Source organism: Physeter macrocephalus, chromosome 14, assembly GCF_002837175.3.
Source record: "Physeter macrocephalus isolate SW-GA chromosome 14, ASM283717v5, whole genome shotgun sequence".
Lineage (NCBI taxonomy): Eukaryota > Metazoa > Chordata > Mammalia > Artiodactyla > Physeteridae > Physeter > Physeter macrocephalus.
This window is the reverse complement of record NC_041227.1, coordinates 77605336-77629806: the sequence shown is the minus strand read 5'-3', so window position 1 is coordinate 77629806 and position 24471 is coordinate 77605336. Positions and strand designations below refer to the sequence as shown.

The window sequence follows — 24471 nt, the reverse complement described above, 5'->3', positions numbered from 1 at the left end:
GGAAGATCCCACATGCTGCAGAGCAACTAAGCCCGTGTGCCACAACTACTGAGCCTGTGCTCTAGAGCCTGCAACCCACAACCACTGAGCCCGCGTGCCAAGAGCCTGTGCTCCGCAACAAGAGAAGCCACCGCAATGAGAAGCCTGTGTACCACAAACAGTAGCCCCTGATCGCTGCATCTAGAGATAGCTTGCGCACAGCAACAAAGACCCAACACAGCCAATAAATAAATAAATAAATAAATAAATAAATGAAATTTATCGTTATTATATACATAAAAAAAAAAAAAGGACAAAGCGTATTTCTCCACATGTTCAAGTCTCTTCATGTCCTTCAATATGGTTTTATAGTTTTCTTCATACTTCTTGTTAAAGTTCATTTCCTGGGTATTTCACGATTTATATAGCTACTGTGAACGGCATTCTGTATATTTATTTTGTATCTAGCCATCTTTCACTGCTTCTGATGCCTTTTCAGTTGATTATTTTGTCTTTTCTCAGGTTTAAAACAGTAGGTTTGCCTTTTTTTTTTCTTTTTTTTTGGGGGGCTGTGCTGGGTCTTCATTGCTGTGCGCGGGCTTTCTCTAGCTGTGGTGAGCGGGCTTTCTCTAGCTGTGGTGAGTGGGGGCTACTCTTCATTGCAGTGTGCGGGCTTCTCATCGCGGTGGCTTTTCTTGTTGCGGAGCATGGGCTCTAGGCGCGTGGGCTCAGCAGCTGTGGCTCACGGGCTCTAGAGTGCAGGCTCAGTAGTTGCGGCACATGGGCTTAGTTGCTCCATGGCATGTGGGGTCTTCCCAGACCAGGGATAGAACCTGTGTCTCTTGCACTGGCAGGCAGATTCTTAACCACTGCACCACCAGGGAAGTCCTGCTTTTCTTCTTTACATATAAAAGTGCTTAGAACTTTTTATTGGACACACAGTGGGTGTCCAATAAGCATTAGTGATTATTTTCTCCAATATCTATATTTTTCACCTTATTCTCTCAGCTAACTGCATTGACTAGCACAAACAATGGTGAGAGTCTTATATATGACTTTTGGGGAATGCTTCTATGTATTTCACTATTAAATACATGCTAATGACTGTTTTGAAATATGGGGCTTATAAAACATATTAAGTATCCTTCTAATACTACTGTTAAAGCTTAAATCAAGAATGGATACAGTCATCCCTAGACAGCCACAGGGGATTGGTTCCAGGACCCCCATGGACACCAAAGCCAGTGTTGCTCAAGTCCCTTATATAAAATGGTGTAGTATTTGCATATAACCTATGCACATCCTCCCATATACTTTAAATAATCTCTAGATTACTTATAATACCTAATACAATATAAATGCTATATAAATAGTTGCTGGTGTGTGGCAAATTCAAGTTTTGCTTTTTGGAACTTTCTGGAAATTTTTTTCCCTGAATATTTTCAATACATGGTTGGTTGAATCCACAGATGTAGAACCTGCAGATACAGAGGGCTGACTGTATTTGTCTTTTTTTTAAATTTTATTGTTTTGTATTTATTTTTTTTTCACACACACTGTATTTTTTTTTTTTTTTTTTTTGCAGTACGCGGGCCTCTCACTGTCGTGGCCTCTCCCGTTGCGGAGCACAGGCTCCGGACACGCAGGCTCAGCGGCCACGGCCCACGGGCCCAGCCGCTCCGCGGCACGTGGGATATTCCCGGACCGGGGCACGAGCCCATGTCCCCCGCATCGGCAGGCGGACTCTCAACCACTGTGCCACCAGGGAAGCCCACACACACTGTATTTTATTTTTACAAGAGATAAATAAACTGACACCAAGCATTGTAAATGGATGACCACAACAAAAGCGACAATGATTGCAATTACCAAACACAAAACACACTCATACTTTGTCATAATATTGACATTCAATCCAGTAATCCTCCACTGTAACAGCTCCTTTACTTTGCAGTGAAAATTGATTCGTATATTTTTTGCCTCTGAGTCCTTGTGGGATTTTTTTTTTTTATTCCAACAGAAAGTCACAAAAATTATAATCATCCTCATCAGTGTATTTGTCTTTATCATCTAAAGATATAATATGGTAAATTATATTAATAGAGTTTATAATACTGAACCATCCTCGCACATCTGGAACAATCTCGCTTGATCATGGTTTCTATTTGCTGATATTTTATTTAGAGAATTTTAAACCTATATTCGTAAGTGAGATAAATCTGTAGATTTCTTTTTCAGGGTTACCACTGAGAGGTTTTGGTATCAGCATTATGCTGGCTTTACACAAATATATATAATATATTCCTTATTTTTCTATCCTCGGAAGTATTTCAAATGGCATAGAAAAATTTTATTCCCTAAAGGATTAAAAGAATTTGCTCATAAACCGTTGCGGAACGCTGCTTTCTGAGGAGTAGCTTTTTAGCTACTTTCTCAATTTTTGTGCGTAGTTACCTATGCAGTTCCCTACCTTTTCAGGATTCAAAAAGTGTTATGTATGTATAAAACCTTTTTGTCCTATTACGTTATAGATACTTTCGCCCTACAAAGCAACACGTGGCCATGCACTCACTTACAGTGGGGTCGGTCCAGAGGGAGCATCTTGAACACTCCTGGCAAGGGGCTCCTGGGGAGCGAGGATGCTGGCAGAAGTGGTCATATCCATTGATAGATACTCGACAGAGGTAGCACATTTGGGCACCGCAGCGGCAAGACATGCGGTTGCAGCCTTCTGATTTGATGAGGCCGGTCCCACACTTATGGCATTTCCTAATGCGGGCTGCAGTCATCTTTTCTTCACTAAAAAAAAGAAAACAGGATTGGAGATGGCATGGAAGATGAAAAAGAAAGAAAAATATTATGGCCCTTAAAGTCTTTCTTTCTTTCCACAGATAATGATTGCTTGGCTCTTTTGGTGACATTCGAAGGGTGAAAAGAGCCTATGTTTTGGGCTTCCCTGGTGGTGCAGTGGTTGGGAATCCGCCTGCCAATGCAGGGGACATGAGTTTGAGCCCTGGTCTGGGAAGATCCCACATGCTGCGGAGCAGCTAGGCCCGTGAGCAACAACAACTGAGCCTGTACTCTACAGCCCGCGAGCCACAACTACTGAGCCTGCATGCTGCAACTACTGAAGCTCGTGCGCCTGCAGCCCATGCTCCGTAATGAGAAAGGCCACTGCAGTGAGAGGCTCACACACTGCAATGACGGGTGGCCCCCAAACGCCGCAACTAGAGAGAGCCCTCGCGCAGCAGCGGAGACCCAACTCAGTCAAACAAACAAAGGAGCCTATGTTTTGGAGTCTCAGAACTGGCTTCAGTTTTTCAGTTGTATGACCTTGGGTAAATTATTTAACTGCCTCGAGACCCAGTTTCCTCATTTTTAAATTGGGAGAACCCAACTTTCTCATAGCGTTTTAAAAAATTATTTAATTAATTAATTTTAACATCTCATAGTGTTTTGAGGATTACAGATAAGATACAAACCACCCCGGGGCAAGTGCCTGGCACCTAGCATTTAGAAAATGATTATTCTATTTGTTATAGGAGTCCCTATAGGCTTAAAATGGAGAGAAAAACCTCAGTGTCTTCCTAAACCATGTTTTTTATATACACAGAGCCGGATAATGGAGAGCCAGTAAACCTTAGTTACATACACACCTTAGATTTTTAAATACATGCTTGACATAGGGCTGGGGTAGACACAGCTGGGGGCAATCCAATAGCCACCTTATGACTTCTTCCTGTTGGCAGAGCTCACTCCTATGACAAACTGGCATGCTGGAATACTACCTTCCCAGACTCCCTTGCAGCTAGGGGATGAGCACACATATGACTCAATCTTGGCCAATGGGAAGCTTGTAGGGAGGCAACTTGTTTCCAGAAGCACTTTTACTGATATCTAGAGTCAAAATGACAGGTCTTCGCTTGTTTTCAAGAGCTGGTACTGCTGAATTAGTTACTTCTAATGGTGCTGTTCATAACTCTGAAATAACACTTGCCACCTTTGCCTATAATTGCTTATGTGTGTCTTCCTCTGCTGTGTTGAGTTCCTTAAAGTATAAGGCAGAGGCTATGATGCTTGTACCCAGCTGGCATGAAGAAGTATCATCTTGACGGGAAAGAGTCAAAAGGTATTCCTGCTGAGACCAAGAAGAGCATGAATGACCCCAAGCATGGATAGCCTTGAAGAACTCATCCCAGGGCTCTAGAACTTCTCTCCGAGTACAAACACAGTGTGTAACCAGGTAATTGCTTCAATGTAAAGAATGTAATAGTGTGGGGATGAGTTCTGATCTGCACTCTCCCTCCTAAAGCTGAGAGAATGCAGCCTTCTTCCTTCCACTGCTCCCAGTTTTTCTGCTAATAAGTAAGAGTAGCCAGATGAGAGTGTGGTCAGGCAAGTGTTTTTTTTTCTTTTTTAAATATACATTTAGGACTTCCCTGGTGGCACAGTGGTTGAGAATCCGCCTGCCAACGCAGGGGACAAGGGTTCGAGCCCTGGTCCGGGAAGATCCCACATGCCGCGGAGCAACTAAGCCCGTGCACCACAACTACTGAGCCTGTCCTCTAGAGCCCACGAGCCACAATTACTGAGCCTGTGAGCCACAACTACTGAAGCCCGCGCGCCTAGAGCCCGTGCTCTGCAACTAGAGAAGCCACCGCAATGAGAAGCCCGCGCACCGCAGTGAAGAGCAACCCCCGCTCGCCACAACTAGAGAAAGCCTGCCCACAGCAATGAAAACCCCACACAGCCAAAATAAATAAATAATAAAATAAAAGATATTTTAAAAATTATATATATTAAAAATACATTTATTTATTTATTTTTGGCTGCGTCGGGTCTTTGTTGCTGCGCACGGGCTTTCTCCAGTTGCAGTGCGCGGGCTTCTCATTGCGGTGCCTTCTCTTGCTGTGGAGCATGGGCTCTAGGTGCGCAGGCTTCAGTAGTTGTGGCATGTGGGCTCAGTAGTTGTGGCTCACGCGCTCTAGAGCACACGCTTAGTAGTTGTGGCGCACAGGCTTAGCTGCTCCATGGCATGTGGGATCTTCCTGAACCGGGGCTCGAACCCGTATCCCCTGCATTGGCAGGCAGATTCTTAACCACTGCGACACCAGGGAAGTCCAGGCAAGTGGTTTTAATTATTGATATTTAGAAAACTGTTGTAGAATGCTCCTCAGAAGCCAGATCATGTGTTTAAAAATAGAAAAATATGTTAGGAAATTGGCTGCTCTTCATTTCATTTAGGTCTAAGTTTTGAATGGCCCAAAATGAAGGCAGGCAGAACTTTGGCTTGAAAAGAATTTAAACCCAGTTCAAGTTAAAGAAGAACAAATGAGTTCTAAGTCTTGCTGAACAGGAAACAAGGTCAAGGAGACAAAGTTTTAAAAAAGTAAATTTATTATTGTCGACACTGTACACATGTTCATGATTTCAGTTAGCTCAGCAACTGTGAAGACAGTTCTCAATGTTCCATGTTAAGACTCACAAGGTTCTGGGACTTCCCTGGTGGTCCAGTGGGTAAGACTCCATGTTCCCAATGCAGGGAGCCCAGGTTCAATCCCTGGTCGGGGAACTAGATTCCCCCATGCATGCCACAACTAAGAGTTCGCATGCCACAACTAAGAGTCCTCATGCTGCAACTAAGAAGCCCACATGCCACAACTAAAGATCCTGCATGCCACAACTAAACGTGCCACAACGAAGACCCCATGTGCCACAACTGAGACCTGGCGCAGCCAAAATAAATAAATAAATAGTCAAAATTATTATTATTTTAAAATAAAGTTCTTGTCTTTTATTTTATTTTTTATGATTTTATTTATTTATCCCCGCCCCCCCTTTTTTCAGCTGCACCGGATTTTAGTTGAGGCATATGGGATCTTTGTTGAGGCATGTGGGATCTTTCATTACGGTGCGTGGTCTCTTCGTTGCAGTGCTCAGGCTCATCTCTAGTTGTGGCGTGCAGGTTTTCTCTCTCTAGTTGTGGCGCGTGGGTTCCAGGGTGTGTGGGCTCCAGAGCGCGTGGGATCTGCAGTTTATGGCATGCGGTCTCTCTCATTGAGGCGTGTGAGCTCATTAGTTGTGGCGTGCGGGCTTAGTTGCCCTGCAGCATGTGGGATCTTAGTTCCCCGACCAGGGATTGAACTCGTGTCCCCTGCATTGGAAGGCTGATTCTTTATCCCTGGACCACCAGGGAAGTCCCCAAAGTTACTATTAAAAAAACAAACAAACAAGACTCACAAGGTTCTGATGAAAAAGTTTCCAATCTGAAAAGCTGTGACCAAAACACAACTGCAATTTTCTATGGTACAAACTTTCTGTGTACACACACCCTGCAGACTGAGGTGTGGCTTTAAGCCATTGCACTCTGCCTGCGGCTGGCTCACGTCTTCCCCGGGCAGCTGCTTAGGCTGTCGTGTGGGAGAGGAGTGGCTATAGAGAACCGAGGTTACATAGTCCTTTCCAGGAAGAGGGTGCATTTGCTTGCTCTGTTCCACCAAGCTGTCAGTCGCCAATGTGAAATAATACTGGGTGTGGTGGGGGAGAAAAGGCACTTCTAAATGGATGGAGGAATACGAAAAACACATACAACTCAGCATGGTTATAATGTTCAAACAGCTACTCAACACTGCAAGGATATCTATTCAAGTCCTTTGTTTTTGCAAAAGAACAGAACTAGATAGGGCCAGAATGGCCCTGTACCATAAAAGGACTGCTATTATGGGATGTGGTGACCACCTATCCAGTAATGTGAAAGTGCAAAATGCGACTGGGGAGAAATCATAGTCGATTTTTTTGGGAGGAGGGTGATTTGGCAAGTAGATTCTAAACTAGGCAGGAAGCAAACAGCCCTACAGGACGTGATCGTTTGCAGGAAAGGAAGAGAAGCCTGGGCTGCAGCTGTGTGGACTGACCTTGTGTTCAAACAGGAAGGCTCACTGCCCTCCTCTACATAACCAATCAAGATCCTACGATTCCATGATTATTTGTTCTCACCACTATTTAATTATGTTGGAAACTCCTTTTGGGAGCTGTCCTTATTTCTTGTAGCATACACTATTCAAAATCTTAAATGGCTTTCCTCTGTGAGCATGTGTATACATTTTTTTGGTGATAATGTGCACACAAAATTTACCATTTTATCTATTTTAAAGTGTACAATTCAGGGACATTTAGTATATTCCCAATGTTGTGCATCCATCACCATTACCTAGTTCCAGAACATCTTCATCATCCCCAAAAGAAACTCTGTACTATTAAGCACTCACTCTCCCCAATCCCATTTCCCCTGCGACTGCTCATCTGCTTTCTGTCTCTAATGGTTTTGTCTATTCTGTACACAGGCAAATATCCATATGCCTATGAATACTTTATATAAATGGAATCATACAAGATGTGGCCTTTTGAAACTGGTTTCTTTCACTTAGCATGTTTTGAAGGCTCATCCACGGTGTAGCCAAATATCTTCATTCCCTTTCCACGGCTGAGTAATATTCCACTTTATGGATATACCACACTCTGTTTACCATTCATCAGTTGGTGGACATTTGGGTTGTTTCCTCCGTTTGGCTATTGCAAACAGTGCTTCTAATGAACATTCTTGTACAAGTTTTGCTGGAATACCTGCCCCATCTTATACCATTTATTATGCTGTATCTTATGATTTAGTGATAAACTGCTTATGATTCCCTGTGTGTACCCTGTTGTTTCTTACTACTGACAGCTGGCAACTGCGGATTCCTTGGCTCTCTGGTCCATGGCTTTAGAGCTATATGGTGGGGAAAAGAAGTGGAAGCCCCTGGAGCACCCTCTGCCTACAAAAAGTGATATCAGATTCCTGTGAGCATCTCTGGGAATGGCACCACCATCAAAGACTTCAAAGATGCAGGGGTGCTGATTCTCAATAAATCTTTTACTTCTCTGTCTGGACTGCACAGAGGTATGGGCCTTGGAGAACACTGCATCACTATAAGCCTAATCAGGCGCTGACTCTAATTGCAGCTGCTGTTCCAGATGTCATTTCTTACCAGAGCAAATAAACATAACCTCTGGCAACTGGTATGCAGCCAATGATCTGGAAAATGCTTTTATTTTCTGACCAATAAGCCGAGAACACCAGAAGCAGTTGGCAAGGACCTTGATCATCTGTCAACCAACAGACAATCCACTGGACCACTATTCTAATGACATGCAAATAGAAGCCACTGAATAGGAAGTAGCAGGTACTTTATGATACATTAATATGGTGTACGTATGCCAGAAGGTAGGAGATAGATCTCTTGAAAATATAGAGATCTCTAATCTCTATGAATCTCTGGTGGTCTGGAGGTCACGTGTGTACATATCGGGCTATTCCTTCCAAAGCTACACACATTGCTGTTATCTTGTATCCCCTACCACAAAGAAAGAAGTCAGACATTTGGGAGGCCTTTCTGGATTTTGGAATTAACATATATCACATCTGGATACATGGTTCTGATCCATTTACTACTGATACAAAAGGCCAGGTTTAAGTAGGGCCTAAACTAAGAGAAGCCTTCCAGCTGCTATTGGACCCAGTGGTGTTCCAAGTGTCTATGGCAGACCAACATGCTGAACAGAGCTGGTAGCAGGAACTGACAGGAGAGTCAGAAAGGGGGCTGTGCTTCAAAAAGTAACCAACTCTGGGAATTCCCTGGTGGTCCAAAGGTTAGGACGTGGCACTTTCACTGTGGGGGCCCGGGTTTGATCTCTGGTTGGGGAACTAAGATCCTGAAATCTGTACAGTGTGGTCAAAAAAAAAAAAAAAAAAGTAACCAAGTCTTCTCCTTCTGAGAAACATCTCTGGGTCTGTGACTGAGTCTTGGAGTAGTCTAAATGCCTGATCAAGAACCAGTTTATAGAGCTGGGAAATACTCCATCACCAACTGTAGAGTACATATGACCAGGCCTGAGCAGGCCTTGAATGCAAGAAGTTGTCTGTTTATGTGCTTTGTCACATTTATACATCAGGGCTTCCTGCTTAAAAAAGAAAACAACAACAACAAAGAGCTAATACTTATTATAGGCTTATCACGTGGCAAGAACCATTCTGGGTATTTTAATCTTCATAACAACCCTACAAGTAGATATGATTATGCTCTATACTTTACAGATAAGGAAATTTCGGCACAGAAAGATTAAAAAATTTGCCTAAGGTTCTTAACTACAGCTATCCAAGGTGAGCACTCAATAAATCTGTACTGACTTCATGAATAAGACATCCTTCTTCGAGGCAAAACAAAGGCTCAAACAGCAACCACAGAAATCATCTGTTCCTCCCAACTCAAACTAGATATGACACGTCCACAATAACAAGAACAGATTTTGGGGGAGCTGGCTCGTAAACTGGCTGAAAGACAATTCCAAATGAGAAGTTTAAAGTGTTTTAGGCAATAGCACAACCGCTAGAATACTGCCAGACAAGATGATGACTTTGAAAAAATAACATTTTTGACATGTTCATCACTCAAGGCCATGCCACTGGTCAGGGTGGTGGTCACTCTAAATAGAAAGGCTGGCTGACAGGGGTAAGTCTGGATGTGAGGAAGCAATACCAGATTTTTCTAGTTGGCGTGGTATTTGTGATGACTATGTATGTGGCTGTATTAGTTTTCTTTTGTTTACTGTAAGCTTAATCACATCTGCAAAACCCTTTGCCATGTGAGATTAAAAACAAAACAAAACAAACCACAGGTTCTGGGGATTAGGGCATGGATTATCTTTGGAGGCCATTTTCTCTTCTCTAACATAGTCTTCCCTCTGGCTTCCAAAGATTGATATCCATCCCACATGCAAACTACAGTCACCTCATCCCAAGGACCCCAAAGATCTCATCCAGTATAACATCAACTCAAATTTCATCATCTAAATTATGTATAGATGAGACTCTGGGTATGATCCACTATGGGACACACTTCCTCTCCATTTGTGGGCCTGGGCAACTAAAGAAACAAATTATCTGCTCCTCAAATACAATGATGGGACAGGCCTAGGACAGCATTTACAGATATTCTGGTTCAAAGGGGGAGAAAATGGAAGGAAAAAAGGAGTCACCATTCCTAATAAATTTAGAAATCCAGCTGGGCAAACTCCCTTATATTTCGGCTCTGAGAACAATCCTCTGGGGCTCACAGCTCTGCTCATGGCTTGAAGAGGAATAATCCTTCCTTTTTCAAGAAAGGTAGCATATGTTTGCAGCTGAGTAGTTTTTAATCAGCCTGTTTGCCGCTTATAGAATTTTGGGGGTCTGACAGGACTTCTTTCATTTTGTACTGTCTCTTTTCAGTCCAACCTGGCAGTGTTTCTACTGATATAAAATTCTCAAGAACCGTGTGGGTCTCCCATGTATGTCACAGGGATTCATTTCCATTAAGACGTGGACATGAATCTCAGGGGCTTCCCTGGTGGCACAGTGGTTAAGAATCCGCCTGCCAATGCAGGGGACACAGGTTCGATCCCTGGTCAGGGAAGATCCCACATGCTGTGGCGCAACTAAGCCCATGCGCCACAACTACTGAGGCCTGCACCCTAGAGCCCACAAACCACAACTACTGAGGCCTGCGCGTCTAGAGCCCATGCTCTACAACAAGAGAAGCCAACGCAGTAAGAAGCCTGTGCACTTCAACGAAGAGCACCCCTGTTCTCCGCAACTAGAGAAAGCCTGTGCACAGCAACGAAGACCCAACACAGCCAATAATAAATAAATTTATTAAAAAAAAAAAAAAAAGACATGAAGCTCATTCACAGATATTTCCTTGATAATCCCATCTCTACTTTTGGCTTCTGCTTAGATGGCTGAGGGATAATGCCCGAGTTTCCTAGAGGCTCCCTGGTTACACTGAGGGGATCTGTGAGTCACTCTCTCAGGCTCTTCAAAGAGCCTTTGTGTAACTGAACACTGACATTCTCAGTGCAGCCTTGGTTTTTTTCTCTAGAGCATGCTTTTCCTGACAGTCAATCTCTTAATTTTAGGGTCTTTTATCATCTGGAGAGTATGAGATTTTCAGAAACAATCAAGCCTGTTCCTTAAAAAAAAAAAAAAAAAAAAAAAAAAAAAAAAAAAAAACTGTTTATTTATTTATTTATTATTTTTGGCTGCATTGGGTCTTCGTTGCTGTGCGCAGGCTTTCTCTAGTTGTGGCGAGCAGGGGATACTTTTCATTGCAATGCACGGGCTTCCCATTGCGGTGGCTTCTCTTGTTGCAGAGCACGGGCTCCAGGCGTGGGGGCTTCAGTAGCTGTGGCACGCGGGCTCAGCAGTTGTGGCTTGTGGGCTCTAGAGTGCAGGCTCAGCAGTTGTGGTGCACAGGCTTAGTTGCTCTACAGCATGTGGGATCTTCCTGGACCAGGGCTCGAACCCATGCCCCCTGCACTGGCAGGTGGATTCTTGACCACTGCGCCCCCAGGGATGTCCCGCCTGTTCCTTTTTGTTAACAGCTCTCCTCTTAGTCTATCTCTTTCCACTTGCATTTTCTACTCTTCAATACTGTGCTTGGGGGACTTCCCTGGTGGTCCAGGGGGTAAGACTCCATGCTCCCAATGCAGGGGGCCTGGGTTCAATGCCTTGTTGGGGGAACTAGATCCCGCATGCATACCTCAACTAAGAGTCCACATGCCGCAAATAAAGATCCTGCGTGCCAAAACTAAGACCCAGCACAGCCAAAAAAAAAAAAAAAAAAAAAAAAAGTACTGTGCTTGGAAACTTCAGTTAAATGTCGTTTCACCGTTTACAAGTTCTACTTTCTTCATAACTGCTGGACACAAGTCAGCTAAGCTTTCTGCCATTATATAACAAGGATTCCCTTTCCTCCAGTTTTCAATAACGTGTTCTTCATTTCCTTCTGAGTCCTCACCAGCACTGCCTTTCGTGTCCATATTTCTACTAACAGTCTGTTCATGGTGATTTAAGTGTTCTCTAAGGTAATTTAGGCTTTGCCCATAATGGTCCTCACTTACTTCTGAGACCTCAGTGGTGGTTTCTAATGTCTCTATTTCTACTAATGGTCTGTTCAAGGCAATCTACGTATTTTTCTATCATGCTTCTCAAAATTCTTCCAGTTTCTACCCATTGCCCAATTCCAAACCCATTTCTACATTTTAAGGTATCTGTTACAGCAGCATTCCACTTCTGGTTCCAAAATTTATTTTCTATTGCTGCTGTAACAAATTACCACAAACTTATTAGCTAAATGTAACACAAATTTATTATTTTACAGTTTTGTAAGTCAGAAGTCCAGCATGGATCTCATCAGACTAAAATCAAGGTGCTGGTGGGCTGCGTTACCTACTGGAGGTTCTAGGAGACAATCTGTTTGCTGCTCATCTGGAATGTCAGAGTATTCAGTTCTTTGAGGTTGTAGGACCTGAAGTCCCCATTTTCTTGGCAGCTATAAACAGAAGGTTATTCTCTGCTTCTGGAAGCTCTCACAGTCCTTGGCTCATGGCCTTCTTCCTCTATCTTCAAAAGCCAGCAACAGGAGGTAAAATTCTTCTTGTGTCTCTCTGACTCTTTGTCCATCATTCCATCTTTGTCTGACCAGAGAAAAGCTCACTCTGCTTTTAAGGAGTCATGTGATTAGACTGGATTTACCTGGATAATTCAGGATAATCTTCCCTATTTCAAGCTCCATAACCTGAATCACATTTGGAAAGTCCCTACTGCCACGTAAGGAAATATATCCAAAGGTTTACAGGTTCCAGAGATTAGGACATGGAACATCTTTGGGGAACATTATTCTGCCTACCAAACCTGTGGCAAAGAGCGAAGTCACGGAGCCATTTGCCTAGGTTCAAATTCCTGCTATGCCAATTACTACCTGTGTGACATGTTTACTTGGGCTCTCTGTGTGTCAGTTGTGTCACCTGTAAAATGAGGATAATAGTACCTATCTGTGGTGGAGACTTGGAGACTGTTAACTGCCCTAAATAGCCATTTCCCACTTTATTTTCTTGGTCAAAAAACCCACTCCTTACCCTTCAAATTTAAGCTGGACAAAAAAATCAGCCAGCTAGAGACTATATATGGTATCTGCCTTGGAGCCAGGTTGTGGCCATGTGACTCAGTTTAGACCAATAGGGTATGAGCAGAAATAATATATATAATTTCTGCTTCACTTAAAACTTAAAAGCTGCCTGCCTGGCAACTTGTCTCTGTCTCTCTCCTTTTCTATGGGCTGGAGTGCAAATGTGGCTGCAACCTAGTCACAATTATGCAGATAAGAACACCACCTTAGTGAAGCAATGAGATCAAGAAACCTAGGTCTCTGGGCTTCCCTGGTGGTGCAGTGGTTGGGAGTCCGCCTGCCGATGCAGGGGACGCGGGTTCGTGTCCCGGTCCGGGAAGATCCCACATGCCGCGGAGCGGCTGGGCCCGTGAGCCATGGCTGCTGAGCCCGCGCGTCCGGAGCCTGTGCTCTGCAACGGGAGAGGCCACAACAGTGAGAGGCCCGCGTACCGCAAAAAATAAATAAATAAATAAATAAATAAGAAACCTAGGTCTTTGAATGACCTCATGGGACAGATCTGCCCCACCTGCCAGGCAGGGCTGGACTATTATATGAGAGAGAAATAGACTTCTGTATTATATAAATCAATGTATTTAATATCTGTAAAGTGCCCAGACACATAAGGAGTGCTATACAGTAATGTTCTTCTTACTGACTGCATTATTTTGCATTTTGGAGGATGTAATTCTACTTAATGTCTCAGGCCACCAGTCTCCTACAGAAAACAGATAAGCAACAGTAGTGCAATGTGATTTAATTAAAATGTGTAATAAGGGACTCCCCTGGTGGCGCGGTGGATGAGAATCCGCCTGCCAATGCAGGGGACACGTGCTCAATCCCTGGCCCAGGAGGATACTACATGCCGTGGAGCAACTAAGCCCGTGTGCCACAACTACTGAGCCTGTGTTCTAGAGCCCGTGAGCCACAACTACCGAAGCCCAGAAGCCACAACTACTGAAGCCCACGCGCCTAGAGCCTGTGCTCGGTAACAGAAGCCACTGCAATGAGAGGCCTGCACACTGCAACGAAGAGTAGCCCTCGCTCGCTGCAACTAGAGAAAAGCCTGCACGCAGCAATGAAGACTCAACGCAGCCAAAAATAAGTTAATTAAAATGTGTAATAACACATTTTATTTAAATAGTAAAGAGAAGAGGAACCTAAAGTTATTGAATTCATATGTGCCAGGCATTTACTATGTTACATTTGACCCGAGAAATAGTTCGAAGAGGCTGCAGAGATGAGGAAACAGAGGCTCAGGGGTTAGGTCCCTTCCTTGAGATCATTCTAGCCTGGGGCAGCTTGAGAGCTTGTTTTTCCCACAATATTCACTGCCCCCTCTGCCCAAAAGGCAGGTTAATGGGGGAGTTGCAAATCAGTCAATAAGCCCCCCTGAATCATGTTACTCACATAGATGTTCGGTACTTGATGTCATCTTTTTCAGCCAGTTCTTCACAAGTGAGACCGTTGTGCTCTTTCCAGAGTCCCTGACACTTCCTACAGGTTTCCTGGGGATAAAGGAGAGACACAAAGACAGCTCTTGGTGAGTAGACACCATATACGTTTCTGTTTAACAATCGGGAATGCGAAGCAAGCTTCACTTGGCTTGAATTCTTTCAGAGGATCTCTCTCCCTTTCAGCAGGGATATTTCTAAAGACATCTCTCAATAGAAGATGTAAGAATCATTATAAGAAAGCATGGGGAAATTTTTCTCTCCTTGGATCAAAAGAATGTGTTGCTCCCATCACCCAAGGTTTATAAGGTTTTCTAAAATGCCAGGAGTCACCTGAAAAAACTACAGAAGATAAATTTATGTGCTCTTGGTTTTTTAAAAATAAAATACTGTGAGCTGCTTCAGGTCTGGTTCTGCCCAGTGTTCCAGTGTTGGTCTGGCATAGACCACTTGTGTTGAAGTGAAAAACAGTCTAGATTAGGATCACTAGGGGTCCTTAAGGGAGACATTCCCTCAGTCATCCCTCACTCATAAACATGGATATCATCCTCCATAGCTTAACTTCATTTATAAACATAAATTCAAAAAAATTACTACTTTTTATTCTAGGACTCTTCATAGTTTATAAAATATTTTCACATGTGCCAGAAACCATCTCACATCAATAACAGGAATTTAAAGAAACATTAATCCAATTTAATTTCCATAAACAGAAATCACAACCCTAATAAGTACAATGAAGGAAGAAATGGTGTTGTCAGCTTTGTTTGGCCTGGGGCGACAGTGAAGGCTTGAGGAAGTGGAGCCTGAGATCAGAAAGATGAGTCAAAGAAAGCAAAAGGAGAACAGCATTCCAGACAGAGGAACAGTAAGAGAAAGACTCTGGCAGATGAGACTGGCCGAGTTTGGTTCCTGCAGCTGGACTGCAGGCAGTGAAAATAGGCCTGGTGAGGCCCACTGGAGCCAGTCCATGTGAGGCTTTGTAGGATGTGATTATCAGTTTGACCTTTATCCTAAGAGTGGGAGGGAGGCATCAAAAGGTGTCAAGCATGGAAGTAACATGAGAAGGTTTGTGATTTTAAAAGATGATTCTTTGTGGAGAACAGAGTAGAGGGAGGAAAGAGTGGAAGTGTAAGACACTAGGAAGCTATTAAAGTCATTCAGGAGAGAGACTATGGAGGCCCCGGTCAGGAAGGTGAGGACATGAAGGAAAGTTGACTGATTTAAGAGAAATTTAGGAAGTAAAACTGGCTGGCTTGGTGACGGCCTGGCTCTGGGAATGAGGAGAGGGAGGCATCACCCTGATGCCTTGGTTTCTGGTTTGTGCAACCCAAGATAACAGCGACATGGATGCAGCTTGGGAACAGTGGAAAAGGCCTGGCTTGGGAGGAGGAGGGAGGGCAGGTGTTAAGATCCCGAGTTTGATCTTGGCAGTAATGACACAGGGGGACCTGTGGGACACCCAGTGGAGATGTCAGGGAGGGAGTTGGGGGTACATGTTTAGCATCTGGAAGTACCTGGGGAAGAGCTCGCCAGGAGGTGTGCTAGATTATATCTTCACATCAATTCTAGAAACATCTCCTTCCTCTGTATTCTCCACTTACTACTGAACTTTCTCTAATATATACTGCTAAGATGACGCTAACAAGGTGCAGAGTAGTACACATAGTAAAGATGCTACCACTTCTACATCAAAAAAGGTGGTGGTGGGAGAATATAGTGATATATAAAATCAACCTGAAAGGATACCCAAGAAATTGGTAGTACTGATTGTCCCGAGTGGCTGGAAAGTGGGGTGAGACTTCTTACTGTAAGCTCTTTGTATCTTTTGTATCTTGTACTACCTAATTAAAATATAAAATTTTAAAAGAGAAAGAGAAATAAAATGGACTGCTTGAGGAACTGAGAACCTGAATAACTCTCATAAAAAGGCTTCAATCAATGGCATGGGGTGGGGTGGGGTTAGGGATGAGCTGATCAGAGATTCTCTATTAAATGCTGTTGCTTCCAAGGGATATGCTGCTCTCTGGTCCACTACCTACATCTCTGTCAGTAAACAGAAGCTAAATGAGTACTGACTTCATTACTACACACCCAAACGTAACGCAGCATAAAACCCAATTTTTTTTTAAAACCCATTTTTTTTTTTTTTTTTTTTTTTTTTGTGTGGTATGAGGGCCTCCCTCTGTTGTGGCCTCTCCCGTTGTGGAGCACAGGCTCCGGACGCGCAGGCTCAGCGGCCATGGCTCACGGGCCCAGCCGCTCCGCGGCACGTGGGATCCTCCCAGACCGGGGCGCGAACCCGGTTCCCCTGCATCGGCAGGCAGACGCGCAACCACTGCGCCACCAGGGAAGCCCTAAAACCCATTTTTAAAAGACCTTGTGCCTGACTATTCTGGGAAACTGGAGGATAAACAACAGCTGGAGAATAGATGAGCTGGTATCTACATCCTAACCTTCAAAACAATACTAACCTAGCCACCCACTAGGAATAACATCTTGGAAACAATCAGGGCATTTAGAGAGTGCTTTCCAGCATTCCTGGTGATCCAGTTATTAATTCATGGGACCTTCTTCATAAGGGAAGAACCCATTTTCTAGGTGAGGCACAGGTCCATGACAGCAAGATGACCTGGCCAAGCTGAGTCAGCTGTGAGGGGTTACCACGAAGCCACTGCTTACTTCCAATGTCACAGTGGCTCTCCTGTAGGTCCATGTGTGGTTTTTCAGGCATGTACTTCTCACTGAAGGGCTGAGGGGTCCCAGAGAATAAAAATGAAATGTCTTTTGAAGAGACTAGCTAGTTAGACATTGAAACCCACAATTAAAAGAAGGCAAGCATGGGGGCTTCCCTGGTGGCGCAGTGGTTGCGCGTCCGCCTGCCGATGCAGGGGAACGGGGTTCGCGCCCCGGTCTGGGAAGATCCCACATGCCGCGGAGCGGCTCGGCCCGTGAGCCATGGCCGCTGGGCCTGCGCGTCTGGAGCCTGTGCTCCGCAACGGGAGAGGCCACAACAGAGGGAGGCCCGCATACCACAAAAAAAAAAAAAAAAAAAAAAGAAGGCAAGCAAATAGCAGGCTGGGTGAATTTTACATTTGGACCTTTCTGTGTGTTGTTTCTTTACAACATACCCTCTCTTCTAAACACAGCGTATAGTTCACTAAGCTGTAATCCTCTCAAGTACAGCTAGGCTTTGTTCCTAAATGCAACAAATGCTTAAACAATAATAGGCAGAAGAAATGTTCTTCAACGTTTCTAACATGAAGATAATCAATTCTTCAAAGTAAGGTTATGAAAGTCCCAAGGACCATCTTGGAAGGCGGAGCACAAGGTTGACAAGTAACTTCAAATCATGAAGGACATGCATATCCTGGCTGCCAAATCTAATTGGAGAGGCTTCCCATCGCCTGTGTGCGTTTTCAGATCAGGAGGAAACAGATGAATTCATCATCGGCCCAAATACAACAGAGAAGGCAGCTCCTTCCTTCTTGATGAGGAAGACATGCACACACTGGTTAACTCAGCAGCTACCAGTCCATGTTCCTCATGACATCAGAGAGATTTCTGGTTAAGTTTTATGTTGCCCTTTAGCGCACAAGATGCATCAAGGTGTTTTAACTATTCATTAAGGTCTTAACTTTGTACTCTAAAGAAAGTACTCGATAGCTTCTCTTCATCCATTTTCTGCTGCTTAAATAATGTTTACTGGGTAAGGCAGAAGATCAAGTTTGGTTTTAGATGACCCTGTCAGGGAGCTGACATTTCTTCAAAGAAACAGCTTCCTAAAAGACTAGCAGACAGTATCCCAGGTCATCATCTACGCATAGCAGGGCTTCCTGATGCTGGCAAACAACCCGAGAGATGAGACCAAGGGTCCAAGTCACCAGACTCTGCACTTCTTGCTCGCCATCCCTCCAGGCCTGCTCTGAAGTTGCTTGGTTCCCTGTGCACCCTGCATCTTTCCTGCTTGACTTCCAGCCTTGTCTCAGAAACGGAACACAGTAGAAACTGCTCACTTATTTCTGAATGGTTCCTCCAGTGAAACTTCTAGACTCACTCTCCAGGGGAGAGAAGTCTGCTGGCCTAAGATATGGGGCATGGGGCTATGGCCAAGTCATATGGAATCTCTGAAATTCCAGCTCTCTGCTTTGCCATCTCAGGTACTAAAAAAATGGCGGGGCTGTAAATCCTCACACCTCGTAAGTAAAAGATGAGGCCCGGGCACCTGACCACTCACAAACGCTTAGCATACTCTAGAAGCCACAGGGCTACGGGCATTCAGGCCACATGTGTCTTCCAGTTGTCAAAGTCACTGGTTCTCCCCACCTCAAGACCCAAATGACATACACATGCTAGCCGAATCCAGAAAGAGTTCGATTTTAAGACAGGAAAACAGACAATGAGATGGATGCTGGAACCCTTGGGAATCAATAAAGCTTGGCAAAGTCAAAGCTCAGGCAGAATCAGTGGGCTTTCCTTCCTTTCACTAAGGGAATTTGAGGATTTCTATTTTCTCTACGGCAAGGATGCCAAGGAAGTCAGATATATGAGCAAACCAAGTAGAGCACAGTGGAGGTAAGTATAATAGCGCAGACATGTACGTGCGCACGCGCACACACGAGCGCACAAGAGACAGCAAAGTGGGTGGGGCTGAGTCAGACAAGGATTCTTTGAGGAGTTGGTGTCTTCATGGGACTGAATAAAACCAGTATCGTGGGGACTTCCCTGCTGATCCAGTGGTAAAGAATCTGCCGTACAATGCAGGAGATGCAGGTTCGATCCCTGGTCAGCAAACTGAGATCCCAGATGCCGAGGGGCAACTAAGCCCGCGCGACACAACTACTGAGCTTGTGCGCCTCAACTAGAGAGAAGCCTGCGCGCCTCAACGAAGAGCATGCACGCCTCAACGAAGATCCCTCGTGCTGCAACGAAGACCCGACACAGCCAAAACAAACAAACAAAAATAAAAAAACAACAGTATCATGAGTCATGAGAACATCCAGGCAACCAATAAAGTACTCCTCCCATCTGGACTGACATCTCTTAGTGAAGTGCCTTTCCCAGCTACAACAGCCATTAAAGTATGTAAAATGTAGAACGAGGGAATTCTCTGGAGGTCCAGTGGTCAGGACTCTGTGCTTTCACTGCTGAGGGTGTGGGTTTAATCCCTGGTCCGGGAACTAAGTTCCCACAAGCTGCGTGGCATGGCCAAAAAAAAAAAAAGTAGAACCAGACTCTCAATCAAACATTTCAACAATGAAACATATTCAAAGTGTTAATATTTTAATGAACACAAAAGGTTTTCATATCATTAAATAAAATTGTTTTTTTAAATAAAATTATTTAAAAGTATTTATTTCATCCTACCCTTAACAAAATTTTCTATATTTATGTATATTTTGCAATGTATGTTGCAACAGTAGTACAGACACATAATTTATAAATAAATAAATACATACTTTGGGGGGAATTCTGCTGTACACATTTTTTTTTCCAACACAGAGAGCAATCGCAAAGTTGTGCCATCTACTACCCTAGATATCAGAAAGTCACGGAAGGGATCCAGACATGGCAGCAACCTGCCTGGTCTTGCGTTTCCAAATGCTTTGATGGACTGAAGAGGCTGAGACTAGAGGCAGGAAGACAGTTAAGCAGCAACTGAAGAGTCTATGGGACTGGGTTGGGGAAAACATGGACTTGGATCAAGTGATGAAGGAGGAGGAGCAGATCTGAGTGAGGGTGGGAGGCAGAGGTGAGAACATAAGTTTAATTTTAAACGAGCTTATTTATTCACTCTCAATATTTGCTGAATGTTTATCATTGGTTGAGGGCTATATGAGATGCTGGGGATACAGTATTAAGCAAGTTAGACTCAGTGTCTAACTTCTTGGAGCTTATGTTCTGCTGAAGAAAACAGATATTAGACAAACAGGATATATAGCTACAACTGTGACAGGAACATTCAGAGGAAAAGCACTGGGTGTTGTAAAAGAGCAGCGTTAAATTAGTCCAGCGATCAGGAAAGCCTTTTTGAGGATGTGATGTTGAAGCTGAGCCCTGAGGGATGAGCAGAGTTAGCCAGATGCGGGGGAGAGGGGCCTGGCACAGGTGAGGGCCTGTCTCATTCAAGGAGCACAGAGGGAGTTGGTATTGGCTGGAGCCCAAGGGGGAGAGCTGAGAGTAGACAGTGGTCAATCCTGGTGCAGCCGCTAAGGCTGGAGGGAGGTGTTTGGAAAGCCAGGCTAAATGGGTGGGAAGTGCAATGATCTAATTCACATTTTCAAAAGATCACTCTGGGGATTCCCTGGTGGCGCAGTGGTTGAGAGTCCGCCTGCCGACGCAGGGGACACGGGTTCGTGCCCCGGTCCGGGAAGATCTCACATGCCGCGGAGTGGCTGGGCCCGTGAGCCATGGCCGCTGAGCCTGCGCGTCCAGAGCCTGTGCTCCGCAACGGGAGAGGCCACAACAGTGAGAGGCCCAAGTACCGCAAAAAAAAAAAAAAAAGATCGCTTTGGCGGCTGATGGCTTGCTAGGTTGTAGGACCTTGCAGTGATCCCCTCACTGAACTAGGGCCTGGTAAATAACTTTTAGGGGAACAAGCCCTAGAGTCTGGATTCAGTTCTTGGCCAGACTTCCTCCACAGCCCTCCACAAATAAGGCCACAACCTCCCTCCTGAACCAACCTGTGCCAATGCTGAGCCTGGCAGAGGTGAGGCTGACCTGTGACCAGCAAATGGCAACATACCTATCTTTTCTTGTTAGGAATAAGAGGACCACTTTTCCTACACGATTTCAGAAAGGGACTTCATTATTATTTTAAAAAGGAGATTGTTTTCTCAGTTTTGGCTCTTTAGATGAATTTCTCATTGAAATGTCATCTGTATGGTATGGAACATCTTTAACAAGAGTCTTGAACTCAGACATCTCACCCGAGACCCTGGATCAAGGTTTCAGACCTATACACCTTCTGGTACAGGCTGTTTACATACACACTTCACTTAGTCTTCACAGCAATTCTGCAAGGGAAGTACTGGCCATTATCCTCCCCCGACCCTGTTTTTTTTTTTTTTTTTTTTTTTTTAAGTAAATGAGAAAGGAAGGCTCAGAGAGGCAAATTAACTTGTTTAAGGTCACAGAGCTATGGACTCACGTCTGCTCAAATTCATTTACACTTCCCACTCTATTCTCACTGATTGCCAGCACGGTGTCTGTGAGCAAGAACAGGTCACTGTTTACTGGAAACCTGAGAGCACACTGTTTACTGGAAGCCCTGAGGTTACAATGGGCATCTTGTGTAAGGAGATCACAGACGAAGTCAGTGAGGTCACGCAGAGCCAAGCGTCAGGGTAGCAAAGGTGTGGACACCGAGCTGCAGCTGTTCAGGATGCCCGCCTCCCCGCGTCTCCTGGAGAGCTGGGAATGACCCATTAGGAGGCAGGATGGACTAGGATTAAACATGAGGACACCTTTTCTTAATGATAATGATAGGAACCTGCTAATCACAAAGTAATCTTGGACTGGACACATGTGAGGAAGTAGCTGTTCCTGCCGCTTTCAGCCTGTTGCATGTCTGGCGGGGCACTGACGGAAGTGTGTTTTTAGATTCCCATTAGATGTACAAACGTGAGTATTCCACACCAGAACCAAATATCAGTTACCTGGTCCTTCCCTCAACCAGCCCCCGGAACTTTACTTGTAAATACTGGCCACTCACTTCCCCAAAGGTGGCCAGGATTATGATACATGAAGACTTGCTAGTGACAATGCTTGAGATGTTTACCATCACCAACACTGTGATTCAGCGCAGACAATGTCTGCACTGAAAGGAGTAAGAACACGTTCACTTTCCCTCCCTTGTCCCCTTCAACACATACCTCCTCCTGAGCGCTGCCATGAGGACCAGGCACTGTTCTCAGCAAACGATCAGTGAACAAATGAAGTCCCTGCCCTCCTAGAGCCTACATTCTGAGAGTGTTGGAGTGGGTGGATCGCCAAAGAGATAAATGTCTAGTCTGCAGGAAGACAAGGAGCACCCAGCGGGAACTAAAGCAAGGTGAGGGGCAAAGAGGTGTGAAGGACAGCCTTGTGCAGAGGTGGCGTTTCAGCTCAAACCTGAAGGCTATCTGGTAGAGGAGCGGGAGCAGGATGGAGGATGGTGGAGTGAGCCAGGAGAGAAGAAGGAGAGCTCAGAGAAACAGCCGTCCCAGGTCTCACGTCTGTCCCGAGCCAGCACCCAAGGCCAGCACTGCTGGCCTCCTGCCAGTGCCACACGCTCAACACCCTCAACACCCTCAACCTCGTAAAGCTCTGCCTAGGTGTCCTTTCTCTGCTGGCAACACCTACTCATCAGCTCTCATTTCAAGTACCGGGGGTTCTGGAAAACCCAAATGACACGGGCAAAAGTTGGCACTCTTTCTCTGGACTCTTGGAGCCTTTGGCTCCAACTCTATTACAGTAGCACTTTTAATAGCGTCTTGTAATTATGTGGTTACATCACATCTCCACGGAGCCAAGCACTCCTTGCAGGCACAGACTATACCCTGCTGATCACTACAGACAGGCTTGGAATGGAGGGTTCAATTCATCTATTCAAAAAATGTTACCCTTTGAGTGCCTGTTATCTGCCACATGGGGACACACTGGTGAGTAAGCCAGCAAAATTCCTGACTGAAAGGAGCTCACAATGTTCTACACTGTGTCTCAGCTATCTTTGGATTTCTCGGGCCTTACACTAGGTCTGAGACAAACAAGGGGCTGAAGGTATGAAAAATTACAGAGAGATGAAGGCTGGCAAGACAAAGCACATTCCTCTCCATACAGAGTTACAAATACAACCCCACCCCTACTCCTGGGACTTCTGCATTTTACGTGGGAAAAAGGCATATGAAACCTCTTAGTAAACTAATCCCCTTCCCAAAAGAACATTAGTTCCTCCCTATCATATCTTTTTCTTTATAGTTATACAAAATATAATGATCATTTTATGAGAAAATCAAGTTATATGTAAGACAATTTCAAGTTAATTCTTTAGAGTTTATGCCTTAAGGATACGGGCTACGCCTTTTCCACTGTGGTTCCTTTCTTTGCTCCCTAATCACCTTCCCCAACCTAATGCATAAAACTTACAGATCAGTTATTACTAAGAAGCTAATGGCCAAATGCCTGCAGATGGTGCTTGAGAAAGCACTGCATATATTTCAAATAAGACATTCTTTGTTGATTTTCTCCCACAGCTCCAAGATGTGGAAACTGATCTCTCTTCATTTCCAATGAAAGGAGCTTCACCAACTATACTGCGTGTGCGAGCCTCTATTTTAGAGGGATTAAGACTCAAAAATCACAGTCAAGACTTCCCTGGTGGCACAGTGGTTAAGAATCCGCCTGCCAATGCAGGGGACATGGGCTCAAGCCCTGGTCCGGGAAGATTCCCCCATGTGGCGGAGCAACTAAGCCTATGCGCCACAACTACTGAGCCCGAACTCTAGAGCCCACGAGCCACAACTACTGAGCCCGCGTGCCACAACTACTGAAGCCTGCGCGCTTGGAGCCCGTGCTCCACAACAAAAGAAGCCACCGCAGTGAGAATCCCACGCACCACAACGAAGAGTAGCCCCCGCTCGCTGCAACTAGAGAAAGCCTGTGCACAGCAACGAAGACCCAACGCAGCCAAAAATAAATAAATATATAAATTAAAAAAAATCACAGTCAGCCTGGCTCTTTCCTTCTCCCACCCAGGGGCTCTGGAAGGTCAGTTACCACCTGAGGTCAGATCACAGGTTCCTCCTGCCCACTCCTCACCCCAACAAGACCAGTCCAGTCTGCCTGGGCCCACTTTTCTTTTCTTTTTTTTTTAATCACTATTTTTTTTTGAATTTTATTTTATTTATTTTTAACACAGCAGGTTCTTATTAGTCATCCCTTTTATACATATTAGTGTATATATGTCAATCCCAATCTCCCAATTCATCAACCCCCCCACCCCCACCACTTTCCCCCCTTGGTGTCCATATGTTTGT

At 44.7% G+C, this 24471-nt stretch overlaps 1 protein-coding gene across 4 annotated transcripts in view; it reads right to left on the bottom strand.

The window, feature by feature from the left end:
- The window catches only part of RNF216 (ring finger protein 216), a 185589-nt gene that overhangs the window by 18800 nt on the left and 142318 nt on the right, over positions 1-24471 (bottom strand). For all 4 annotated transcript variants that reach the window (XM_024118990.3, XM_024119000.3, XM_028499609.2 and 1 more), the window contains exons 14-15: positions 14412-14509; positions 2556-2778 (exon numbers count right to left, since the gene is read on the bottom strand). In XM_024118990.3, coding sequence (XP_023974758.1) covers positions 2556-2778; positions 14412-14509 — 321 coding nt within the window. The remainder of the gene's footprint in view (positions 1-2555; positions 2779-14411; positions 14510-24471) is intronic.